The following is a 13,029-nucleotide window of genomic DNA, read 5'->3' as shown; positions in this document are numbered from 1 at the left end:
TCCCCAACAGCCTGTTTTGTGTCGATGTTGTGATTTAAATGAGATTACAAAAATAAGAATAGATGGATTTGTTTAATTAGAGGGTGTTTCTGAACACATGCTGGCAACCCAATTTCAACAGGGAAAACTATTTAAAAGTGAATCAGTTATGAGGCTTCAGTGCTATGAATTATCTGTGACGTAACGTGCACTCCAGATCGTGGCCCGGGACTGTACAATTGCTACAATCAGTTATGTGGGAGACTTTTTTTTCCATACCATCTCAACCTAAAACAATATGAGCTTCGTACAGTAAATAATTGCACGAAGGAATATATGCAATAAACGCTTAAACTTGCACTTATGACTTCATTATCTCTTCCTCTACAGCGAGTTCCTCTGCAGGATGGTTACGTGGGTCTTGGCCATCAACTACTATTTGACATGGCGAGACAGGTGTTGGACTTTTTCTTGCTCTTTGTCACATCCTTTGAGACATTTGTTCTTTTCTTGGGAACAGGTATGCTTGTTGGAACAGAAAAATACTTGGAATTTGTGGCTGGGTGAAGTTGTTCATTTTTTTTCTTCCAAGTTTGTTGAAACTGATCAAGGTTTGTTTGTGGCATAGGTTTCTACAACAACATTTGAGGAAGGTCTTGCTGAATGATTTGCTATCAACTCAACTCAACTTTATTTATATAGCGCTTTTTACAATTTTCATTGTTACAAAGCAGCTGTACATGAGACACATTTAATACAAGTATGAATTCTAAAGCAGCCCCCCCGGCCAGGCAGATAGTGCAAAACAATATGCAAACGGTGGTGAGGAACCCAAAACTCCCATCGAGAAAAAAAACCTCAGGGGAACCCAGGCCCAACCAGGGGATTCCAGTTCCCCTCTGGCAAAAGCTGCTGCCTCTGCACAAGCTCAACAGTGCTTGCACAACAAGGCTTAATAAAAATATAAAAATTAAGGATTAAAGATTATCATTAACAATCTGATAGCATTTGAAATGTTGTAGGAAAAACAAAGTTGTCGCGTCCTTTATCCAGCTCTATCCTCTTAGCACTTGACAGGTCACCGCTTCCCATTCTCAGCTCTGCCATCAGGTCTGGGCATGAACTGCATCCTGCGGTAACCTTGGAACAAAGAGACAAGACTGGCTGAGAGTACAATACTGTTCTGCACTCTTTGATGCAACAAGTACATCATTTGTTGTTGGATGTGTTCCTGGTTCCGGTTGATCTAAATAATGCAGCCTAAATCCTCTGAGGATTAATATTATGGAGGTGTAGTGTATGCAAGATTAAAAAGATGAGTCTTTAGTCTAGATTTAAAATGACAGAGTGTGTCTGCCTCCCGGACCGTGCAGGGAAGAATATTCCAAAGTTTAGGCGCTAGATAAGAAAAGGATCTACCACCTGCACTTGATTTTGAAATTCTAGGTATTACCAACTGACAGGACCCCTTAGAGCGTAATGTACGTGGAGGTCTGTAATACAATAGAAGTTCATTCAAATACTGCGGCGCTAGACCATGTAGGGCTTTATAGGTAATAAGCAAGATCTTAAAGTTAATGCGATGCTTTATAGGTAACCAGTGCAAGGTTGACAGAACCGGGGTTATATGCTCATACTTTTTTGTACGTGTAAGAACTCGAGCTGCCGCGTTTTGAACCAGTTGCAGTTTTTGTAATAGGCCCGCAGGGCAACCACCTAGAAGTGCATTACAGTAATCTAGTCTTGATGTCATGAATGCATGAATTAATTTCTCTGCATCTGACAGTGACAGCATATGACGTAATTTAGATATATTCTTAAAATGGAAAAATGCAATTTTACAGGTGTTTGCGACATGGCTTTCAAATGAGAGAGTACTGTCGAATACAACGCCAAGATTCTTAGCTGATGACGAGGATTTTATGGAGCATCCGTCAATCGTTAAGCAGTATTCTTGGTTTTGTTACGCATAGCAGTTTTCGGTCCAGTAAGTAACACTTAAAATTGTAAGAATTGTAAGAATTGTATTTAAAATTAGACTTCTGAGAGGTTATAAAAGAATTCTTGTAAAGTGCAGCGACACCTCCCCCTCTACCTTTTAGACGAGGCTCGTGTTTATAGTAATAATCATGGGGAACGGATTCATTTAGAGTAATAAAATCATCTGGCTTTAGCCATGTTTCTGTCAAACAAAGCATGTCTATTTTATGATCGGTTATCAAATCGTTAACAAAAAGTGCTTTATTTGAGAGAGATCTAATATTAAGCAATCCGAGTCGTAACAGCTGATTATCTGTATTTTGTTCATGTTTGATTTGTTTAACGTTTATTAAATTACTTTCAAGAGGTTTACGCAATATCTTATGTTTGCTAATCCGGGGGACAGACACAGTCTCTATTTTATGTTGTTTGTAAAAAGGGATTATTACATGTTGTATATTTTGTGTATTCTGTAACGCGAGACGGCAAGCAGACAGTTGGTTAAGCCATTCTGTCTCCTTCCTGACCTGGGCCCTAGGTAGTCAGACTTTAGCATTATTAAGACTGTGTGCCAAATTTCTAGAGAGGAGGGAAACCCCATCCCAGGAGGGATGGAGACCATCTCGTTTCAACAGGTCAGGTCTGCCCTCAAAACTCTTCCAGTTATTTATAAAATCTATATTATTCTGCAGGCACCACTCAGACAACCAGCCATTTAGTGATGATAATCTGCTATAAATCTCATCACCATGGTAAGCAGTGAGGGGGCCAGAGAATATTACAGTGTCTGACATCGTTTTTGCGAGCTCACACACCTCTTTAATATTATCTTTAGTGATCTCCGATTGACGGAGTCTAACATCATTTGTGCCGACATGAATAACAAACTTACTGTATTTACGATTAGCCTTAGCCAGCACATTTAAATTTGACTTGATGTCAGGCGCTCTGGCTCCCGGTAAACATTTGACTATGGTGGCTGGTGTCTCTATATTAACGTTCCGGACAATAGAATCACCGATCACTAGGGCACTTTCAGCAGGTTTCTCAGTCGGTGCGTCACTGAGCGGGGCAAACCTGTTCGAGACTTTAATCGGAACGGTTGAGTGATGTTTTGTCCTGTGACTATGCCGTCTCACCGTCACAAAGTTTCCCAGCTGCAGGTGATTTTCAACCGGAACCGAGCTGTGTGCGCTAACATTGCTCGCATCCGAAGTGTTTTCTACAGTCCTAACACTCTTACTATCCTCAAATAAAGATTGGATGCGAGACTCTAATTCTAAGATCTTCTCCGTCAGCCTAACTACTTCCCTGCATTTATCACATGTAAAACCCTCGCCGCTGACAGAGAAGGCTAAACTAAACATATGACATGAGGTGCAAGTAACAACAATAGGAATAGAAGCCATAACTCACCGGGTATGAAGTGCAATCCTAACTTACCAAGGTTGCTTGATGAGTCTTAGTATATACGCTTAAAAAGAGAAACAGTTAGACACAAGACAAGACAAATAGGGGGAGATGATATTCCACACTGTAAACAGAAGGCAAGCTAACACGCTAATATGCTAGCGGCGTTACGCTTCAATTAATATAGATTTAGAAAATAAAGTTATAAATAATTCGGCAACGACAATGATAGGTAACTATAGTAAAATACACTAATATTTAGACCAGGAACAAATGTGATGTGAAGCAAGTGTCAGAGGATAAAAACTAGCCGCCGGCAGCGATGCAATCAGGAGCTCACCAGGATAAGCGCATGGTTAACGTACACTCTGTATATCTTGCACATACAGAGACTTAAACATTTCTCTTAAGAAGTTTCCTGGTCTGACATTTGTTTTGCTCTGCATTATTGAATGTTTAACAATTCCAAACCATGTGACAGTTGGTGTCTCTTTTTTTTGTGACTGGTTTGTTTTATTGATTTGCTTTTGGGATTAATTCAATTGATTATGATCAATTATACTTATCTGGATCAAATTCATGATTTGGGGAAATCACTGAGCATTACGACCAGGTAGCAAGAACCTGCATGGACTCCGGATAATGAGCGTGAACGTCTTGGTAACAGATGTAACCTCTGTTCTCTGATGAAGGGACATTGTGTCGAACCGACCGATGGGGTTCGCCCTTGAGAACCTATCAACTTCTACTGGCTTTAGAAAAAGCCAATGAAATTCGCATGCCGGACTCCGTCTCTGGATATACGGGTATAAAAGGGAGACGGCGAGCTGCATTCATTCTCCTTTAGTTCTGAGGAGCCAGAGAGCCTCTCACGACTACTGCAGCGGGTGGCACGCATTTGTGGCAAGAATGACACAAGGTCTTGTTCCCCCCATCAGGGAAGTGAGGTTACATCCGTAACCAAGACGTTCCCTTTCTGTCGATCTCTCAACGTTGTGTCGAACCGACAGATGGGGTTCCGTTTGAAAACGGTAAAACCCAGTGCCGTATCACAATCTCTAGCGAAGCGACGGTGACTGGCCTGGGCGTGTCAGACTGGGCGTGCAATCTTCCAGTGGATAGGTAGATAGGGGGTCCCAGAGCTTTTTGAAAGGTGGGGACTACTGGGTAAGTGCACTCCTCGAATGGGGAACACAGAAACCACTTCCTTCCATCAAGAGGTGTTCTAGTGGAGACACCCGCATGTTCTCACTATCAGGGGAGAGCTCATGGGAAAAATATGCGGACTGAAGTAGTTAACTGCAAGGTGGAGGTCCACCTAGGGAGGTCATTGGTTACCAAGGTGGGAACCAATCATGAGGATACATCAGACGGAACCGCCCGTCTGGGGGAGTTACAACGTCCGGCAGCACTAGGTCCAGTTAGACCTATATGTGTATATCTCAGAAGGTACCCTTCCTAAGGGGCAGGGCTGCTCTGCCCAGCCCACCCGCAGGGGTTGCTTGCTTAGTGATGGATGGGATGCCTGTTCTTTAACTCGTCGGAGGAAGAAGGGAGGCTAAGTAGCACACTGACCCACCTGTGGGAAGGGGGAAGGTGTTTTCGCAGGCATACGCCCTACCGGCTGCCGGTCCTACATGTTCCATGCAAGACACAGGCTGATACCGGTTCAACGCTGAGGTTGTAAAATCTTGCGAAGGTGTTGGGCGTAGCCCAACCATCAGCTCTGCAGATGTCTGCCAGACAGGCGCCCTGTGAGGTCCAAGTAGAGGCGCAGTGCCCATACTGGACTCAACACAGATAGGGTTGGGTCTTCCTACCCGATGGGGAGCCCCATGAAAGTTCACCACCTGGTCCCGTAAGAATGCTTGTAGATCCGCTACCCTCTCTTTGGAAGCGAGCGCCATCAGGAGAACCGCCTTCATCATTGTAGTAAGATTCAAGATATGGAAGGAAGGAGTCGGGAACCGGCAGACATTTAAGATAAAGTTTTAATATAAATAACAGCCGGCGGCCCCTCATGGCCGACCGCCGGCGAACAAAACAAATCACAAAACAAAAACACACATACAACCGTAAAACATGTTCGGGCCCGGTCCTCTCTCCTCTTATATGCTCCCATCTCCTACGTGATTCGAGCCCGGTGTGCGCACAGCTGGCGCTCATTCACAATTACTCACCGGTCTCGAACCACGGTCTCGCCCCGCCTACTCCACTACAATCATTATGTGAGGAAGAGCGATGTCTCAGAGGGGCTCAAAGGGGGTCCTCTTAAGGCCCACCCGGACCTCAAGGTCCCAAGAGGGTATGGAGCGCTGAAGAGGCTTAGGATCCTAATGATCAGATCGTGCTGTCCCAGGGACTTTCCAGCAACTGAGTCGTGATCATACTTTAGACGTAATCATACTTTAGATTTAATACTTTCTTATGGTATAAATGTGGACGATGTTAAAATCGTTCAGCAGAGTGAAGATATTTCGGATCATTATCTGATATTATGTTTGCTTCAATGGCCTACGGCTGCAAATCAAACTCCTTGTTACAAATATGGTAGAACGATTACTTCAACTACCAAAGATGCGTTTCTCGATAATCTGCCTGAATTGTCTAAAATATCCAGCATGAGTAATAACGTTGACGATTTTGACACTACTATTGAAAATTTTAACTCTACTTTCTCGGAAATATTAGACACAGTTGCTCCTCTGCGTTTAAAGAAAATTAAAAATAGCAGCCCAACACCGTGGTATAATGAACACACTCAGACTCTAAAAAAAGCATCCCGTAAAATGGAGCGCAACTTTAAGAAAACGAATCTAGAGGTATTTCGTATAGCATGGAAGGATAGTACTCGAAATTACAGGAATGCAATAAAAACGTCTAGATCCGCCTACTTTTCAACACTAATAGAGGAAAACCATCACAACCCTAGGTTCTTATTTAACACCGTGGCTAAATTAACAAAAAATAAGTCGTCATCGACGTCAGATTCTGATTATCAGCATAACAGTGATGAATTTATGAACTACTTCACAAGTAAAATCCAAGATATAAGAGAAAAAATTATAACAATGCAACCTGTAGTGAAATCCGCTGAACAAACTAACTACAGCACCCCTAAGGAGAAATTGCAATTATTTTCTACAGTAGATCACGATGAACTGTCTAAAATCATTAAATCATCTAAATCATCAACATGCATGCTAGACCCTATACCTACAAAACTACTGAAAGAAATGCGCCCCGAAATTATAGATCCTCTTCTTAGTATTATTAACTCATCTCTGACATTAGGACATGTGCCTAAAGCATTTAAGGTGGCTGTTATAAGGCCTCTTTTAAAAAAAACCAAACTCGACCCTAAAGAACTAGGGAATTACAGGCCTATATCGAATTTACCTTTTATATCTAAAGTTCTGGAAAAAGTAGTTTCAACCCAATTATGCTCCTTCCTCCAAAGGAATGACATTAATGATGAATTCCAGTCTGGATTTCGAGCATGTCACAGTACAGAGACTGCTTTGATCAGAGTTACAAATGATCTGCTTTTAGCGTCTGACCGTGGCTGTATTTCGTTATTGGTGCTGCTAGACCTCAGTGCTGCATTTGACACCATTGACCACAGCATACTTCTACATAGACTCGAAAATTACGTCGGCATTAACGGAATAGCATTGAAATGGTTTAAGTCTTATTTATCCGACCGTTTTCAATTTGTAGCAATAAACAATGAGGTGTCCCGCAAATCACAAGTCCAGTACGGTGTACCACAGGGCTCAGTCTTGGGACCCCTGCTCTTCGCATTATACATGCTACCTCTAGGAGATATAATAAAGCGACACGGAATTAGCTTTCACTGTTATGCTGATGATACTCAACTTTATATTTCCTCGATGCCTCATGAAACCCAGCAGTTTCATCGAATAAAGGATTGCATAGTTGACTTAAAAATGTGGATGAGTAACAATTTTTTACTACTAAACTCGGACAAAACAGAATTGTTACTTACTGGACCGAAAACTGCTATGCGTAACAACCAAGAATACTGCTTAACGATTGACGGATGCTCCATAAAATCCTCGTCATCAGCTAAGAATCTTGGCGTTGTATTTGACAGTACTCTCTCATTTGAAAGCCATGTCGCAAACACCTGTAAAATTGCATTTTTCCATCTTAAGAATATATCTAAATTACGTCATATGCTGTCACTGTCAGATGCAGAGAAATTAATTCATGCATTCATGACATCAAGACTAGATTACTGTAATGCACTTCTAGGTGGTTGCCCTGCGGGCCTATTACAAAAACTGCAACTGGTTCAAAACGCGGCAGCTCGAGTTCTTACACGTACAAAAAAGTATGAGCATATAACCCCGGTTCTGTCAACCTTGCACTGGTTACCTATAAAGCATCGCATTAACTTTAAGATCTTGCTTATTACCTATAAAGCCCTACATGGTCTAGCGCCGCAGTATTTGAATGAACTTCTATTGTATTACAGACCACCACGTACATTACGCTCTAAGGGGTCCTGTCAGTTGGTAATACCTAGAATTTCAAAATCAAGTGCAGGTGGTAGATCCTTTTCTTATCTAGCGCCTAAACTTTGGAATATTCTTCCCTGCACGGTCCGGGAGGCAGACACACTCTGTCAGTTTAAATCTAGACTAAAGACTCATCTTTTTAATCTTGCATACACTACACCTCCATAATATTAATCCTCAGAGGATTTAGGCTGCATTATTTAGATCAACCGGAACCAGGAACACATCCAACAACAAATGATGTACTTGTTGCATCAAAGAGTGCAGAACAGTACTCTACTCTCAGCCAGTCTTGTCTCTTTGTTCCAAGGTTACCGCAGGATGCAGTTCATGCCCAGACCTGATGGCAGAGCTGAGAATGGGAAGCGGTGACCTGACAAGTGCTAAGAGGATAGAGCTGGATAAAGGACGCGACAACTTTGTTTTTTTCTACAACATTTCAAATGCTATTAGATTGTTAATGATAATCTTTAATTTTTATATTTTTATTAAGCCTTGTTGTGCAAGCACTGATGAGCTTGTGCAGAGGCAGCAGCTTTTGCCAGAGGGGAACTGGAATCCCCTGGTTGGGCCTGGGTTCCCCTGAGGTTTTTTTTCTCGATGGGAGTTTTGGGTTCCTCACCACCGTTTGCATATTGTTTTGCACTATCTGCCTGGCCGGGGGGGCTGCTTTAGAATTCATACTTGTATTAAATGTGTCTCATGTACAGCTGCTTTGTAACAATGAAAATTGTAAAAAGCGCTATATAAATAAAGTTGAGTTGAGTTGAGTTGAGTGATGAGGGGAATGGGCCATGGGGGGGGGGGGGGTCGTTGTCAAGAGCATTAGCTCCGAGAACCAGGTGCGGTTGGGTGAATACGGAACAACTAGTAGCACTTGGTGCTCCTCTTCCCTGACCTTACAAAGTGTCTGTGCAATGAGGCTCACTGGGTGGAAGGCGTACTTCCGCTTGTCCCATGGCCAGCTATGCGCAAGGGCATCCGTGCCGAGGGGGGCCTCGGACAGGGAGTACCAAAGCGGGCAATGGGTGGTGTCGTGGGAGACAAACAGTCCTCGAACATCCTACATGAGGTTGTTGAACTAGTCAGTTTGAGTACCCAGCCGATACATAAATCTGCGCAATGCTTTTACAAACACATACATTACTGTCAGCACATTTATAAGCCTATCTAACATAAATGTAGCCTATAAAGGACGAACTGCGTTCAGTTATAGAGATTGCCATTTTATGATCGCGTTTGTTGTAATCACTGTTTGGATTTCATTACGTTTCAGAACAGCTAACAGTAGCCTTCATTCATGTTCTACCAAAAAAAGAAAAATAACCCATTTAATTTATCTAGACTCTTTAGTGGACTGTTTGAAGTGTTTTTCACATGTGATGAGGCGAGGACTCAGCTGTTGCTTTTTCTCGATGTGGTCCAAACGTTTTGTACAGTCAAGGTGGTGCTCGCATCTCTTGCGGTGATCACTGTTGCGCTCAACTGCTGAACATGCTATTATAGGCTGAAATCATCACGTGGCGAGTGTTGTTAGAAACATTCACGGCTACATTTAAACCACAGTTTGCCTCTTAGCTGTTCCTGATGCATATCGTAATATTTTACACTTACATTTAGCAGACGCTTTTATCCAAAGCGACTTACAAAGAGATAGGGAGCAATAAGCTATATGTCATACAGGAGCAATAATGCAGTAGGTGCTAATACAAAGTAACTGGTTTCAACAAAAGCTAGACCACTACCTCTCGAGAGAAAGACCTGATTTTTTTTTTATTTGTCTGTCAAGTATTCACAGAAGAGATGGATTTTAAGTAGTTTTTTGAATGTTGTGAGAGATGTGGTTGACCGGACCGAGTTAGGAAGAATGTTCCACCAGGAAGGAGTTGTGAATGAGAATGGGGGGGAAAGCGATTTACTGCCCTTATGGGAAGGAAATACAAGATGCCGCTGGTTTGCTGAACGCAGGCATCTTGATGGGGTTTAGGAGTTCAGGAGGGTGTCAAAGTAAGACGGTGCAGATCCAATGATAGTCCTCTAGGCAAGCATTAGTGACTTGAATCTGATACAGGCTTCAACCGTCAGCCAGTGGAGAGAGATGAAAAGGGGTGTCACATGAGCACTTTTGGGCTGTTGGAAGACAAAGCGTACTGTACTTTATTGCACTGCAATGGTTCAGATCTTACTTAACAGACAGATATCAATACGTCCATTTAAATGGGAAATCGTCAAATCTTACGCAAGTCAATTATGGACTACCTCAGGGATCGGTTTTAGGACCCTTGTTTTTCTCCATATACATGCTGCCCCTTGGCAACATTATTAGAAAACATGGAATTAGCTTCCACTGTTATGCAGATGATACTCAGCTATATATCTCATCAAGACCAGATGATTCCTTTAAGCTATCCAAACTGGCAGAGTGCATCGAGGACATAAAACATTGGATGACTAGTAATTTCCTCCTTTTAAACTCTAGCAAAACAGAAATATTACTTATAGCACCAAAATCAAGTAAACAGAATATCTCCGATTACAGCCTGCAAATTGAAAGCTGCACTGTTACTCCAACAAATACAGTTAAAGACCTAGGCGTTATATTAGACGGCAACCTGTCATTTAAAAATCACATCTCAGATATCACAAAAACAGCCTTCTTCCACCTTAGAAATGTTGCCAAATTACGAAATGGTTTATGTGTTGCAGACGCAGAAAAGCTTATTCATGCATTTGTGACCTCAAGACTTGACTATTGTAATGCTCTACTTAGTGTTTGTCCTGTATCATCGATAAACAAACTACAGTTAGTTCAGAATGCAGCTGCCAGAGTTCTTACTAGGTCAAGAAAATACGATCACATAACCCCAGTTTTATCATCGCTTCACTGGCTACCCATTAAGTATCGCATTGATTTTAAAATTATTTTAATTACTTACAAAGCCCTGAACGGCTTAGCACCTACTTACTTAACCAAGCTTTTATCACGTTACAACCCATCACGCTCTCTAAGATCTCAAAACTTAGGACTTTTGACAACACCTAGAATAACAAAATCCACCAGAGGTGGACGAGCTTTCTCATACGTAGCACCTAAACTCTGGAATAGCCTTCCTGATACTATTCGAGGGTCAGACACACTCTCCCAATTTAAATCTAGATTAAAGACACATCTTTTCAGCCAAGCTTTCACTTAATGCATAGTTAATGAACAGCAGCTACTTATTCCCTTTATTCTCTTTCCGCCTCTGCCTCGGGATGCCCATCCCGAGGTAGGAAGAAGTTCCACCATGTCCAGGCGACCGACAGATGCCCATCCCCAATTTGAGATTACACCAGATACAGCTGCAGACTGACTGACCATCCCAGCTCCATCTAAGGCAATTCCACCAGCTGCCAAGAGAAATATGACCATCGGACCATCCCAGCTCAGACCACTACATCCCCAACCAAGAGCAAAGACGGACTATTTCTCTTATTAATGCTGAAGTTACAATATTTGGTATTAAATGCTAAACTTAAATCACATGTCACCAGTCTGAGTGCAGCTATGACACGTCAGAGGGGATCTGGCCCTCCCGGTTGAGCCTGGTTTCTCCCGAGGTTTTTTTCTCCATTAATCAATCATTGGAGTTTGGGTTCCTCGCCACAGCAGGGCAGTGTTGGCCTGCTCACCGGGAGACTGCATTAATTCATTTATTTATTTATTTAGAAATTAGATATTATTTATTAGAATGATCTTGCTCGTTGTATAAACACCATGCACTGTGCTGTGTTTTAACTTTTCTTTTTTCCTGTTTGCCCCTGTAAAGCTGCTTTGAAACAATACACATTGTGAAAAGCGCTATATGAATAAACTTGAATTGAATTGAATGTTCTGAACCAGCTGGAGTTGTTTGATAGTCTAACCTTTCTAACGTTGAATAAGCAAACCTGTGCCTCTTCCAGTTTTGCGGGGAGAGTAAGAGTAGTTTGTGGAAAGAGCAGCGGGTGTGGCTGAGTCTTCAGGACGAATCCATGTCTCAGTAAGACCTAGAATGTGAATGTCAGACTGGCTGGCAAAGGCATGGATGAAGTCAGTCTTGTTCACAGCTGACTGGCAGTTCTAGAGTCGCACAGAGAGAGACAGAGTGTAGAAGGGAAGGTCTCAGTGGGAAGCAGGTGAGAGTGAGCGCGTTGTGCCTTGCATTTACATTTACATTTAGACATTTAGCAGACGCTTTTATCCAAAGCGACTTACAAAGAGTTTATGAGCAATAAGAGATAGTTCATACAGGAGCCATAATACATTAGGTGCCAATACAAAGTTACTGGTTTCAACAAAAGCTGCATCTTGCATCTTTTGAGATGCAAGCGAGAACACTGTCTGCGGTGGATTACAAGTATAATATAGTGATGTGTCTTGCCAGTGTCTTTGCTCAGTGAAGTCACGCAGGTAGAGTCGCAGGTCTTTACTCTCATCAGTCTTCACACAACGAGGCTGAACACGAGGGCTGACGCTACCATTGACACTTACTGCGCCAGTGCAGAGGCACTGATTTAGTATATGTTGAGATTAGCACGAACAGAATACAGCTGGAACCGACCTTCTCGATTAGCAAAACAAAGCTTGAACGACTTGAATGGGCCAAGAATCAAACAGCGATCAACTAGCTCTGTGCTTTTAAGTGCAAAATTATAATGACCAGCCGTAACGAGCAGCTAATGTTAAAACTTAATGAGATGCAGTGTGTATTTTTGTCATGATATGAATTATTAATATACCGCATTTAATATGTCGCTTGAACAACGTGCGGAACAAAGCGCAGCGCAACACTGGTTCAGTGGGGTCCCTTTTCACTGTTTGCACTGTGACCGGCCATTCACCCGCGTCACTACTTTATCATAGTTTTTCTATATAAATGCCCTAAATGGAGGCGTTTGGATGTTTTGCGTGCATCTCACGCATGAGCGGTAACGTTACATGTTTCTTTCCCGTCACCTCACGGTCGACTGCCGACCACAAGAACATAAATATAAACAAAACTTATGTCCGGGCCCGGTCCACTCTCGCCGGCAGTCCTGTCTATTTGTCCTTTTATGCTCCCAAACCCCTCCGTGGGAGATGCGGGACCGGTGT

At 42.5% G+C, this 13,029-nt stretch overlaps 1 protein-coding gene across 1 annotated transcript; it reads right to left on the bottom strand.

Moving 5' to 3' along the window:
* Nucleotides 1-2,061: 2,061 nt before the first annotated feature.
* LOC130410538 (uncharacterized) lies at nucleotides 2,062-3,446 on the bottom strand. The gene has a single exon (XM_056735246.1). It carries the CDS (start codon nucleotides 3,366-3,368, stop codon nucleotides 2,502-2,504), a length of 867 nt encoding a protein of 288 aa, XP_056591224.1. The 5' UTR covers nucleotides 3,369-3,446; the 3' UTR covers nucleotides 2,062-2,501.
* Between the last annotated feature and the right edge of the window lie 9,583 nt (nucleotides 3,447-13,029).

The sequence above is a fragment of the Triplophysa dalaica genome, chromosome 21 (genome assembly GCF_015846415.1).
Source record: "Triplophysa dalaica isolate WHDGS20190420 chromosome 21, ASM1584641v1, whole genome shotgun sequence".
Classification (NCBI taxonomy): Eukaryota; Metazoa; Chordata; class Actinopteri; order Cypriniformes; family Nemacheilidae; genus Triplophysa; species Triplophysa dalaica.
Note: the sequence above shows the minus strand (reverse complement) of the source record. Positions and strands in the feature narration are given on the sequence as shown.